General features: G+C 35.8%; 1 protein-coding gene across 1 annotated transcript; it reads right to left on the bottom strand.

Annotated features, from left to right (window-relative positions):
• Window positions 1-8,616: 8,616 nt before the first annotated feature.
• LOC148840266 (trace amine-associated receptor 4-like) lies at window positions 8,617-10,632 on the bottom strand. The gene is made up of 2 exons (XM_088908467.1): window positions 9,874-10,632; window positions 8,617-8,889 (listed from the first exon to the last, which is right to left on the bottom strand). The coding sequence occupies exons 1-2, from the start codon at window positions 10,630-10,632 to the stop codon at window positions 8,617-8,619; spliced, it is 1,032 nt and encodes a 343-aa protein (XP_088764593.1).
• Between the last annotated feature and the right edge of the window lie 2,243 nt (window positions 10,633-12,875).

Below are 12,875 nucleotides of genomic sequence, written 5' to 3' on the forward strand. Positions count from 1 at the left end.
TCCAGAAATATAACACTTACATACACATATAATAAATATCATAATAAACTTTATGTGATATAGCACCTTTAAAGGTGGCTTCTCAAAGCGCTTTACAGAAAAAAAACAGGAACAACAACAATTAAAAATAATAAAAAAATCACCATTTCAGTGAGAGGGGTGAGCCTGTTTAGTTGAGCAAACCAGATGTGAATTCATTTTTTGAGCATTGACACAATTCACAACAGAGTCTAACAGATTTAAAATCATCAGGCATTTTCTTGAAGGCAAAGGTCTCGTGGTGGATGTTGCAGTGCATCCATTCATTTCTGGAGCAACCTCTCTAATTCGTGCAACTACACCGCTGTGTCGGCTTGTCATTGCTCTAGCACCGTCTGTACAACTCCAACGCAATTTTTCCAGTTGATGCCATTCTCTTCGTTGAATTCATCCAGAAGCTGAAATATGGGCTCTCCTGTAGTTTCTGTTGGTAGCGGCTTAGAGAACAGAAAGTCCTTATGGGACATACGCTCAAACTCGTATCTAACGTAAACGAGCAAATTGGCCAAATCAAAGGCATCTACAGACTCGTCTAATTGCAGTGAAAAGCAGCTGCTCATCTTGACGTGTTCTATCAGTGTACTTTTGATCTCATCTGCCATTTCAATAATTCTATGAGTGACTGTGTCTTTCAGAGGGGGCAGCAGGTCGAGGTGTTTAGCAGCTTTTTCTCCACAGACAATACGTGTCAGCTCTTTTGCCAATGGTAAATAAGGTTCTTCAAAAATAGTGTGGGGCTTACCTGCTTTAGCAATCCACAAGCTTGTATTTTTCACCGTTTCCATTTCAGGAGTCCCGTCTCAGAAGTTAAAAGAAGTTTTTATTTCATGCGCATGGGAGCTAAAACACAGAGATGCTCTGTGTATTTTTCTCAAATTAACCTAGAACACTTCTTAAATATTTTTCTGTTATCTATCACGCTTTCCTGTGCTCACGCGATTGCCAGCGTTCATAGCACACATTTCTATGCATTACTGTGCTTATAACATTGGCATTGTTCCAAAATCACGCACATTCTCCTACCTTCCTATTTGCAGGAGATGAGTTTTTTTAGATACAATTGGTCACTTACGTTCGTAGCACCATTTCTATGCTTTCCTGTGCTTACAAGATTGGCTGTGTGGTGGGCTGTGTATTCGACACGTATTAAAATAGAAAATATGAAAACCCGTCCCGATTTTTCAGTGCACTTAACAAAGATCCAGGGTTATATGGCGTACCACCTGGCAGTTTGAGAACCGCTAAATTAGAGAATCCCAGTCAGGGTTCCCAGTGGAATAGTGACATGACCCAGGCTCAAACCCTTGAAGCACATTGATTAGCATTGCTACCCTGCAGCACAGGAACCCTGGGTTCAATTCCTCAGGTGATATCTATGTGAAATTTGTTGTGTTACGAATAGAGGGTTACAAAAAAAGAGAATATCAGAGATAGCTGAGCAAATTAACACTTTCTCACCTCTGGAAAAAGAGTCACTTTCCCCCTGGTATGATGTTCCCTCAAACTGTTAATAATATCTCTGGAAGTTTATACAGTAGAAGCCTGGTTTATGGCTTAGATTAAAGCTAAGTAATCATAACCCCCCAACTTGTAAATATTTTGTCAAGAATACATCCAAGTGTTTGGTATAATCGGAGGCACCTCAATTTTTTTTATTTATGCAACTTTGATGAAAAGAGTAATAACTCAGGTAAGACAAACATTTATTAATAATGACAATGACACACTAAATAACACACACAACATAAACATACAATATACGAGTTATGCTATTAGCAAACACTCTAGCAGGGCATTTCAGGAGCCTATATCCTAACCACCCAGGAAAGCCCCAGATGGCAAGTATTCAACTCCTCTATAAAGCCTGCAAAGGCCAACAGAAAAGATAAAGCTGACTTCTAAATCTGACACAATACAACCTACGATTAAAAATCTCTCTGTAATCCAGGATGCTACAAAATGAATGGAAACTTATCTACCTCTTCTAAAAATGCACCCACTAAGCAGGGGAGGCCATTTTTAACTGAGGAATTCTTTAAACAAATCAAAGTCACAGAATAGCTCTCTTAACAAAGTTTCAGAGTTTTAAATATTTAAGTTTCAAATACTTAACTTGAATCTGGTTTTTATGGATGATCTTTATGAGGGAGGGGAGGTCTTGCCTTCTCCCATTCGGTCTCTTCCCCTGTCTTCCTGTATCCTCTTTTTTTCTCTCCTACCTCTTTTTCTTCCTAACTGCCTGTTTCATGCTGTCTACCTGGACTGTTGATTGACAATTAATCATTTACCCCAAATGTATTAACTCCTTTACAATCGCTTTGATCACGGAATCTTGCACCCCTAGATCTCAGCCAACATCTCCTTGCAGTAATAATAACATGCTCTACATTGACCTTTTCATTAACTGCTAGATAAAAAAGCAGGGCAATGTCTTTCTCTACATGCTAGCGCTCACCAGAGCAGATTTGGCTGATGCGCTGTGCCAGTCTGCAGCCCAGACCTGAAGGCTTGGCTGGGCATGCCCATGTGTCAATGGCTCTGGCAGCCTGACTCCGGCTGCAGCCCCCGGCTACTCAAGGGCCACGAAGACAGCCTGGTCACCCTGTGGATTTCTCCACACGGAGGCTGTAGAGCCGCCTGTCTGCCTTTGCACAGCTGGTCATGTACCTTGACTTTAACCAGGGGAAGCTGAGAGGTGTTGCGAGCTCTGCGGAGACCATCATCTGTGCCTGGTCACCTGATGGAGAGCAAACACTCCAGCTGCGGGTCTGAGTAGAGATTTCCCATCTGTCTGTCCTGGAGGACCAGAGGAACTTGGCTTCGGCGCGTTCAGCAGAGGCTAGCCAGAGGCTGCTGGCCACTGGATCCAAAGACCAGCGCAATATATACCTAGAACTACTGCCTCTAGAGACCAGTAGTAATGCCTTGCAGGGCCGGGTACCGCTGCAGAGCTCAGACATGTAGATCAACCCAGTCTTTACTCACAGAGCAGACTGGGGTCACGGGCTCGGAGTGTTTTCAGTACTGGATTCAGGAACATCACTGCATAGCAAGGTGGCAAAGGAAATCTGGCACTGCCTTATAAGCAACTTTGTTCTTTCCTTGGATTTGAGGTTGGTAGAAAGCTGGTTATGATTCGTTATGATACGTTATGATTCAGAAACCCACTGTCCTGTCCCAGGTCCTGACAGCAATCAGGTGGGACTGAGTAAAAATGTTATTTCTGTAAATGGAGTGATGTTATTTTAAACAAGAAAGATTTTTCTATACATGATTATCTATGCTTATGAGGTAAAAATGGAAGAATCTCTGATGCTTTTATTATTTATTTTTTTCCCTTGGCTTCATTTATAAGCCTTCTAAAGGTATTTAAATATTAATATTTGAGTTCTCTTTTTTCTTTGTCTTCTGCATCAGTGGATGTCTTTTTTCCTTTATTTATATGTATGTTTGTGTCTTTGTTTTTTTCTTGTCATTAAAAAAAAAATAATAATTAATTTCTTTAGTTATGTGATTCCATATTATTATTCCCTATTAAGTGGATTCTAAAAAATACAAGTTTTTTTTTACCACAATATTGAAAGCAAGTCAATAAAGTCAATTAGACATTCATAAAAAAGATGAAAGCGTTATAGTTTTTTAGAAAGTATACAAACTTTATATAGTTAGAACGAGCATGTCAAAACATTTCTATATAACCACAGTAAGTAACCGAGTTAAAGACATTGATGTATAAAATGTTTATGAAGAAGGTGGAGTACGTTTTCCACTACCAGTCATATACAGTATAGTATGTATGATATACTGTATTTATATTCCTAAATTAAAATTCTAAATGATGTTCAGAGACATTATAGCCCTTATATTGTTATGTTCAGCTACCAAAATTACACGTTAGTTATAAAATTCCATAGTAATATGTCATATGAAGCAGACACACCACAAGTGCCACCTATCGATCATCTTTGGCCAGTGAATTACATACCGTTACGCACCACACGACTTACCGCCGTTGGAAGAAATACCGCATGTTCTGAGTGGATGCATCTGTGCTTTGGTAAATGACAGAACCTCAGTTCAGTATTTTTTTCTGTGAATCAGAGACAGAGCAGCGTCAATTTGTTCAATCAGACTTGTTTCAGCACTTTGGCTATGTCATTATGTCAGAGTAATTTCAGTAATAATCAGTAATACAGTAATTAGTTCAAGTAAAATGCTGATTCAAATGAAAATATCCTTTGAACATACAGTATACACTGTATGAATCATACTTTCTAACTCTACTTCCATGGCTGATTTAAACTTATTCTTTCAAATTTGAGCACTTCATTATATAGCTCCCAAGTGGCATCACACCTCTAGCCAGTTCCATGTGAATAGTCTTCACTTACAGTAAGCCTACATTCTTACTTTCTTACAGTGCTGCCTTGGCATTGTGCTCCTCTGGGAGGTACTGTAATTGTCATTACTTTCTGGTCACTACTGGAACTCCATGGGTCCAGCCTTTACAAAATGAAGCATTAAATCCCTAATCTCCAATAAGTGTTAAAGCTACACTGAGTGCTTCCTTAATGTCTCCCAGAAGACTTTTCTAATTTCTGTTTTAAAGAAAATGAGGCAGAAAAGATCTGTGCCTCTGTGCTGTGCTGAAAGGTGTGGCAGGCTATATTTGTTTAGATTCTAACACGTAATTATTACTAACAGCGGAATCTTTACTGATACATCTTTTAAAACTAAAATGTAGCTCAAACCTTTTTTCTTGTCTGGAAAAAATAGTTTAGGAGCTTAAATTGCTTTTGCCAAGTTTTTTGGAAGAAACAAGAGATTCAATAATAGATTTTTTTTATATTTTTCACATACATTTTAATAGAGCTATAAGTTTGCAAGAAATCCAAAACTACACTGAATATTCACACTTCCTGAAGGTTGAATTGATGATGTAAAGAAATGTGTAGATTTCCAAAAACTATGCATACAGTATGTTTTTTAGTGTGCAGGAACCGTGGTATAACTGATACATTTTGAAGAGATTCATCATGCGATGGATGATTAAAAAGTTACAGATATAATTAGAGCAATTTATAATAGTTTAAGAATAATACATTACATTACTAATAAAATATATCAGTTAATTAGAAAAAAATAAAAAGACAATGGGCATCTGTCACTGGAAAAGGTGCCTTTCTTCTCTTTTCAGCATGGAATAAACCTATGACTTGTTCCTTTGCGCCTATGCATGCTGACGCAGCTACCCACCTGAACTACTGACAGCTTAGCCATGTTTAGTTCAAGCTAACAGGCAGTCCTAAACAGATAGGAAGTTTATAGTACAGATTGTAGTCAATTGGTAAGATGTACATGAGTAGCCGATATGATGTTTTTAGTAATTAATCCATTAGATCTATCACATTAATCTATTACATTAATCCATTTACTGCAATTTCCCTCACGGGATCAATAAAGTATCTATCTATCTACATTTTTCGCTCAAATATCAAACACTCTTGATCAGATCTTCCTCCTCATTAACATAATTGGTTCTTCTCTTGGTTCTAGCTCTATAAGGCTACCCTTTGTTTTGCAAAATCTTAGCTTAAAACAAAACAAAATTTCCAGTTGATGATTTGTGTCCTCCATAATGAAAGAAAGACATGAGTGAAAAGAGTAGAAACATTTCTGCACAACTGTGTCATCACATCCATCCATTTAATATCCCCTTCATCCCAATAAGGGCCTTAGAGGAAGCCAGAGCCTATCTAAGCAAGTAATGGGTACACCCTCGATAGGATTCCAGTCGTACACAGACCAGCACTCATATTAGAACCAGTTTTCCCAGAAATCAGTTCACCTACCAGTATGTTTTTGGACTTTTGGATGAAACCAAAATTTTGAGGAAACTCACATGAACACAGGGAGAACATACAAGCTCCATGCAGATAACACGCAGGCCCGTAATAAAACTCTGGGCCCCAGTAGTGTGAAGCAGCCATGCAAACCACTACCCCACTGTGCCACCGAATTATATATGATACCAATAACTAGTTAAAATTATATGCAGCATTTTTTCCTATATAACATGTATGGCTTTTGAGACTTAATATAGGATTTTGCTAATTATTTGTGTTAAATTCATTAAGATAATCTTAAAAATCTGTTTTCATTGCATTAAAAATACTTAATTTTTAGCAGTTTTAAATAAACAAACACACAATATTAATACTTTACACATTTATTGTATGCAGTCATTCATAACAAAGGTTAGCTATGTAGCGGCGAGGCTTATTAATAAGGCAGAATTAAGTGTTTCTGAGCTTTCCCAAATTAGGCCTCATCTCTCTGTTCATCTCTGTGGTGCAGCCACAGAGAAACTATTCATGCAGGCTGATTTAAGGTTTCCTTTGATAAGGTTTCCTAGGACAGCTCCCAAAGGGGGATGCACTTAGCTAAGCCTGGCTATCATGATCAATGGTCATCCATTGGCGCCTGTCTGTCTAGGGAGTGCCAGATGGACATCTGGACTGCAATCCTAAGTGTCAGGAGTAAGTGACTCATATCTCACCTTGATCAACCAATCAGGGACTGGTAGGGCTGAGTAACCCACGTGGGACTCTGATGCCCATGGAACTTTCAGCCAATCAACGAGCTGAAGTTCCTCCAGGTAAAAACAGGCAACACAGAGAGCCTGACAGATTCAGTGAGATTCAGTAGGATTCAGTGGAGAATTCTGTGGACTTTTCTAAAGGGAATTCTAAAGGAGAATTCCAGGGCAGGACGGCCGAGGAGCAGAAGGCTCCCAAGGGCAGGACATTCTCGCAGCGCGCCTCCTGACCATCCTGAGACTCAGCCTGGACAACCACGGAACGGCCAGTGTGTCCGAGTGCCAGAACTTTCCTTTGTTCTAAGAGTCTAGAGCGGAGGTTGCCAGAGAGTAACCAGAGGATCCACCCGAGGTTAGCAACAGCAGCAGGCCTCGTGAACAGGTCGGAACTGTGGAAAGCTGAATCACTATTCAGAACTAGCTCTTCATCAGGAACGAACCGGTCCTCTTCCTGACTTGCTGGGACTCACAGTCATCTTTTCTCCTGTGCACAAACTTTGCTAGTTAAAGCCAACACTAACTAGCCGGTCAGTGAGCATCAGCAGCGCATAGTCGCAAGCCGCACAGCACAGCCTGGCACCGAGCCAGAGAGCGCGGATTGGACAGCAACAAGCCTGCAACTGTTTCTTTGTGCCCGCAGGAGATCTGAATCCCCAGAGATTGGATGAGTATTCAACTTCAATGCATTACAGCTCAAGAATTCAATTGTTATCCCAACCAGTTGATATCAATTTAATTCCTAAGAGTTATGTACTTGTTTTGAGTATTCTAATGTAGAAGTTATAACCAAGTTCATTTATGAAACGGTCTAAATGAATGATATACTGAACGTATGTCCTCTTGATATATGTAACTCTTTGTAACTGAATGAATATATATCTTTTGTATTCTGATAACCCTCTCGATAAGATCTGTTAGGTTTATATGCATATTCTATGTATTAATAAATGTATCCTCGTGTATTAGTACCTGTGTGTGTGCGTTGTTTGAGTTATGTTGCATGGTTGGATTCTAAAGCCATCGCAAGAATCAATTTTGTGATTTACTGCTACAATTAATAATTGTCCCAGTAAATGCCCAAACCCTACAGAACTGGTGCCTTCAGAGAGCCACTACATTACATTTTGGCTATGGCAACGTTACAGCTAATACAATTTCTGTGACTGTCAAACATAAAAATATATCATACAGCACATATTACCAATTTAGATCAGCTGCAATAATACATATTATTATCTTACAGATCACGTAAATAGTGAAATGAACAGAAAGATACTCTGCTGAGAAAATATAGAGAAACAAGTTGCTTAACAAAAACTTGAAAGTATCTTTCTGGTCCTTTCAACATGACTAAAACTATTAATGAGTTTCTAGTGATTCATTTCCATTTTCTTTTTTCATGTAAGAGTACTAAGACAAACCTCATTTGTCATATATAAATATAAATGCATGAAATTATGTTCACATATTGCAAAATTTGTTGTAATAAAACAATTCATACCTAAAAAGCGTATAATCCCTAATTATAAAGGCAAATATAAAACAAAATGTAGATATATTTATAAAATCTCTTAGATGTTTAATGTTTCTGCAGACTTTTTCTGTAACCTATATTCTTTAAAAATCTCCTCATAATTATTGTGGAGGTAATCAAGGCAGATCTAACCCTAGTTACCAGCACTACAAAAGAGTGAGCTGTTCTTGTAAGACTTAAATTCTTGCTTTTGTCTTCTTGAACCACTTAGCTGCAACTCCTTTTTTTCCTGGAGTGATCACTGCATCCTGCCAGACCAGTCAAATAACGAATGGCTCACACAAGCTGTCATGTTGCTATTTGATACTTGCTAGAAGAACGTGGTTTGTGTGGCATTAAGAAAGCAAAGAAGAAACAATAAATTGACTGGGATTTATTATTTTTAATAGCTTTTCCTGTCATGATTGTGGGACTATAGAGAAACACTTGGAACTCACATGTTGCATTAATGTTTATCTGTGAAGAGATTTATTGATGAAGAACCAACATGGAAAATCTTCCCTGTTATGATTATTTTAAAGGCGTTCTGAAACCAGGGATAAAAAAAGCCATAAATCATGGGATTGCAGGCAGAATTAAAGTAGCCTAACCACATGAGGGTATCCAGTACAATAAAAGGTGTAGAAAAATTAGTGAAAGGATCAATAATAACAGTGACAAAAAACGGCAAACAACAGAGCAGGAAAACTACCATTACGATACCTAATGTCTTTGCAGCCTTTTTTTCCCTTTTATCAGCTACAGTATGACATGTGGAATCATATTGATAAATTTGTTGTGAAAAAAAATAGCTCTCAACAAATTATTTCTAAAATAAACCGTAATAAAATAAAAAATATTATGAATCAATGTTATGATGTTAAAATGTTTTTTCTAAAAGAAATGCAAAAACAAAATATCTATTTTCATCTCATATACCTAAAGTATCCTTTTCAAATTGTTTTTTAATTGAATTTAAAATAATTTTAAGGCACTGAAGAGCAGACACCCAGCAATTAAAAATAATTTTAAAAGGTAGAAATTGTATACTGTATCATTTTGTGTGATATACTGATATACTTCTGCTTCTTTTCTGGAGAGACCACTTTCATCTGTTTTTCACCATGCCTAACCTATCAAATGATGAACAGTAAATCTATTTAATAATTTATCATTTCAATATTTCTATCATTCCATTATTTTCAACATGTTCTCATTCTGCATGTCATTTGTTGTCTATTTTAACTGTGATCACATTTTCATGTAATTTTATGTTTATTTAAATTATTAAGAAAAAAATGCTGTTCCTATGAAAGGGTATTCTTAAGTGTTTCTTAATGTTAAAAAGTAGTGTTGAATAATGAAACAATTTGTAGTTCATGGAAAGTTTGAAACTGTGCCTACTTTTTCTAGAATTATGGGATCATGTTAGCAACTTTAGAATTATCCATTAATATTTATCTGAAAAGAGATTTATGGATGAAGAACCAAAATGAAAGACATTCCCTGTTATAATTATTTTGAATGCCTTCTGAAACCAAGGATAAAAAAATGCATAAATTATGGGATTGCATGTAGAATTGAAGTAGCCCAACCATATAAGAGTATCAAATATAACCACAGGCGGAGAAAAAATCAAGAACAAATCAGTAACAGTAGTAACAGAAAATGGCACATAACAGAGCAGATATATTCCCATTATAATACTCAGAGTTTTTACAGCTTTCCTCTCCCTGTTTGCTTTTATTTTGTTTTTATTGCCATTCTGAGAAACAACTGTCCCTGTTATTTCTTTTATTACTTTTGCCTGCCTACTGGCAACAATTAAAATCTTCACATAAAGAGAAATCATCACTACTGCTGGAAGAAAAAATACTAGTAATGGTACCAGAACTGCCCAATGTTTATCAAACTGTATAAAACATGAGCCCACACAAGAGTTGGAAATGATAAGCTCATCAGTGCTTGCTAACCTTCCTTTAAAGAATACCAATCCGAAACCAAACAGCAGGGAATAAAGCCAAACAATGCCAATAAAAATGGCTACAACCAATGTAGTGATTATGTTTTGGTACCGTAAAGGATTACATATAGCAAAGTATCTATCAACAGCAATGAAATTTAGGTGTAAAATAGATGCTACTGAAATGGTCATGTCAAGACTTGAATGTATTTTACAAAACAAATCCCCAAAGTACCAGCAGGTTTCCACAGATCGTACCATGCTGTATGGCATTACAAGAGCGCCTAAAAGACAGTCAACACATCCTAAAGACAGGATGAGGAAATTAGTTGGAGAATGAAGCTGTTTGAAGTGAGCAATAGAAATAATGACCATTACATTTCCACACACTGTAACTAAGATTGTTCCCAATACAAATGTGTATATAGCACCTTTAATAACTGCCAGCCGGTGTGCTTTGAGGCAGGATCCTTTGACATGCTGGAAACAGTACTGCATCTCCTCATTTGTAGAATTCATGATGAATCTCTCCAGTCCGTGATCTACTAGAAATTCCATAAACACAAAAGACAAAGATTTGATTTACCCTTGCATACTTACACTTTTAAATAATGTTTACCATAGTAAATAGTATATTTAAATAACATATCTTTGTGTTTGTACAGTACACTGCAGTGCAAAGTCTCTATTCTCTGCACTGGGTTATTTATTTTTTTAATTCATAAACACAATTATATGGTAAATCTCACTGAAATGTTAACTATTTTAGTTCCATGGAAAAAAATAATCCAGATATATGTCTACTGTAGGTTGCTGTAAAAAAGAGAGGAGCAAATTATGTTAGTGATAACGAATACACGACAATGAGACATTTGATTTGATTGATAAATATTTTACATTAGTATTTAAAGATTGTGTTTAAAAAGATTTCTTAAAGGTGATAGTCTCATCACTCAAGCTAAACTTTACAATAACAGTGAAATCTGTTATAATAGTGTATATTCTCATGTAGAATCAGAGTACATTTTCTTAATCAATTATGCTCTAAATAAAAAATACTCTACAACCTTTAAATACACAGGGTACAAATATGTGGTCAAGAACATAAGAAATGCATGGAAAATATATAAGTAGTAATAGTAGTACATTGTGTACTGTACGTTTTCAGTCTGTTCCCTGTGCTGATTAAAAACATTATCGTAGTCTGTCACAAGTGTGAAGCTTGCTTGGTCACAAATTAAATTAAGTGCTGTATCCTACACACTTATTAAATGATTCATTTGCTTTCCTTAAGTCACTCGCATTAATAGGTACAATGCATTAAGTGCAATAATCTTTTTTGTTTCTATACACATGATTCAATTTTCAATTCAATTTTTCTAAAACTTTTTGAAGCAAGGTAACATTTATATTCTTGTATTATAATTGAAGTACATATACTATACAGTATAAACATATATTCTTTCTCTGTATATAATTTCAACTATATAGTAAAAGAACTTTGAAAGCACTTTGATTAAGAGACAACAGGGAGAAATAAATTGTTCATTCTTTTTCACCACACTTCCAACACAATATTTCTTCTTTTTGCTAAGAGAACACAACATATGAAAATACATTACTTGGTATATTTCAGAGTTACTACTTTAATTTTCTTTTTTTTAAAACAAACTGACTTTTTGCTATTATTCTAAAGTACTTAAAGTATATTGTAACCTACAATTTAAGCATATTCATATTCAAATACATGAATAAAGATGTAGAAGTACTTCTATCACAATTACCGATCTGTGTCATCAAACTAGATAGCAATTTAATTTCAGAAGAAAAAGCAATGTACTCAGAGATGCAAAGAAACTAACCTAATCTATAGACTGCAGTGAAAATTGAACAATGTTTTTACTCCCTCAGCATCCCAGTACCAAGTTTTACAATGAACTGCATTCAAACAATATCTAACAATGGCAAAATAAAGAAATACATTTACATTTATTCATTTTACAAATGTCTGCAACACACATTTACAAACACTCATACTTATAGACAAGAACAAGCTCATTTGTCGGTATATTTTACCAGAGGCCAAACAATTGTTGAAATTGTCTTCAGTTTTTACTGTTAAAAATTAATGTTAAATCTTGTTTAAGATCTGATAACAATTTCATTTTTTTGCATTCTGAATGCAATGTTGTCTCGTTTCCTTTGCAAATAAAGCCCATACATTAATTTTCTAGCTAGTTACCTACCTTGTTTCCACAATAAACAGTACTTGTACTGTAAAAACAAAAAGTATGTAATATTATATCTTAAAGCTATCTTGAAGATTTTACACATAAACTAGATTTACATTAAATATGAATGGAAGTGGTAGTATTACACATTGCTTACAATGTTTTATTATAGCTTGAATTTATTAAGAACAGTTTGTTTATCAAACATTTATACTCTCAGCTCCAGTAAAAGCTAATACCCACAGTGGTCTGACGTGTGAGTTGACAGGCATTTGTTTGATGCCTCCCAAAAGTATATTTTTAACTCTCTTGTAAGCACAATGAGGGACTATGTTTCTTTATCTGTTGTTGCTGAACTTGACTGCAAGTAGTGACATGCTAACATCTAATCATTAATGTCAAAGTTTTACACTGAGATTTCTGATACATTTTCCTAAATGTAAAACATATCTTAACATACACTATTAAAAAGTATTTTGGATGATGTCAGGCATTTATGTTGCTTTGAAACAACAAATTAATTTTCAGTAG

Source organism: Atractosteus spatula, chromosome 2 (assembly GCF_055471065.1).
Source record: "Atractosteus spatula isolate fAtrSpa1 chromosome 2, fAtrSpa1.hap1, whole genome shotgun sequence".
Lineage (NCBI taxonomy): Eukaryota > Metazoa > Chordata > Actinopteri > Semionotiformes > Lepisosteidae > Atractosteus > Atractosteus spatula.

Coding starts and splice junctions, on each gene's coding strand:
- LOC148840266 (XM_088908467.1), bottom strand. CDS start 10,632: ATGAATTCTACAAATGAGGAGATGCAGTACTGTTTCCAGCATGTCAAA. Junction 8,890..9,873: donor AAGCAAACAGGGAGAGGAAA/GCTGTAAAAACT, acceptor AGGGAAAAAAAG/GCTGCAAAGACATTAGGTAT.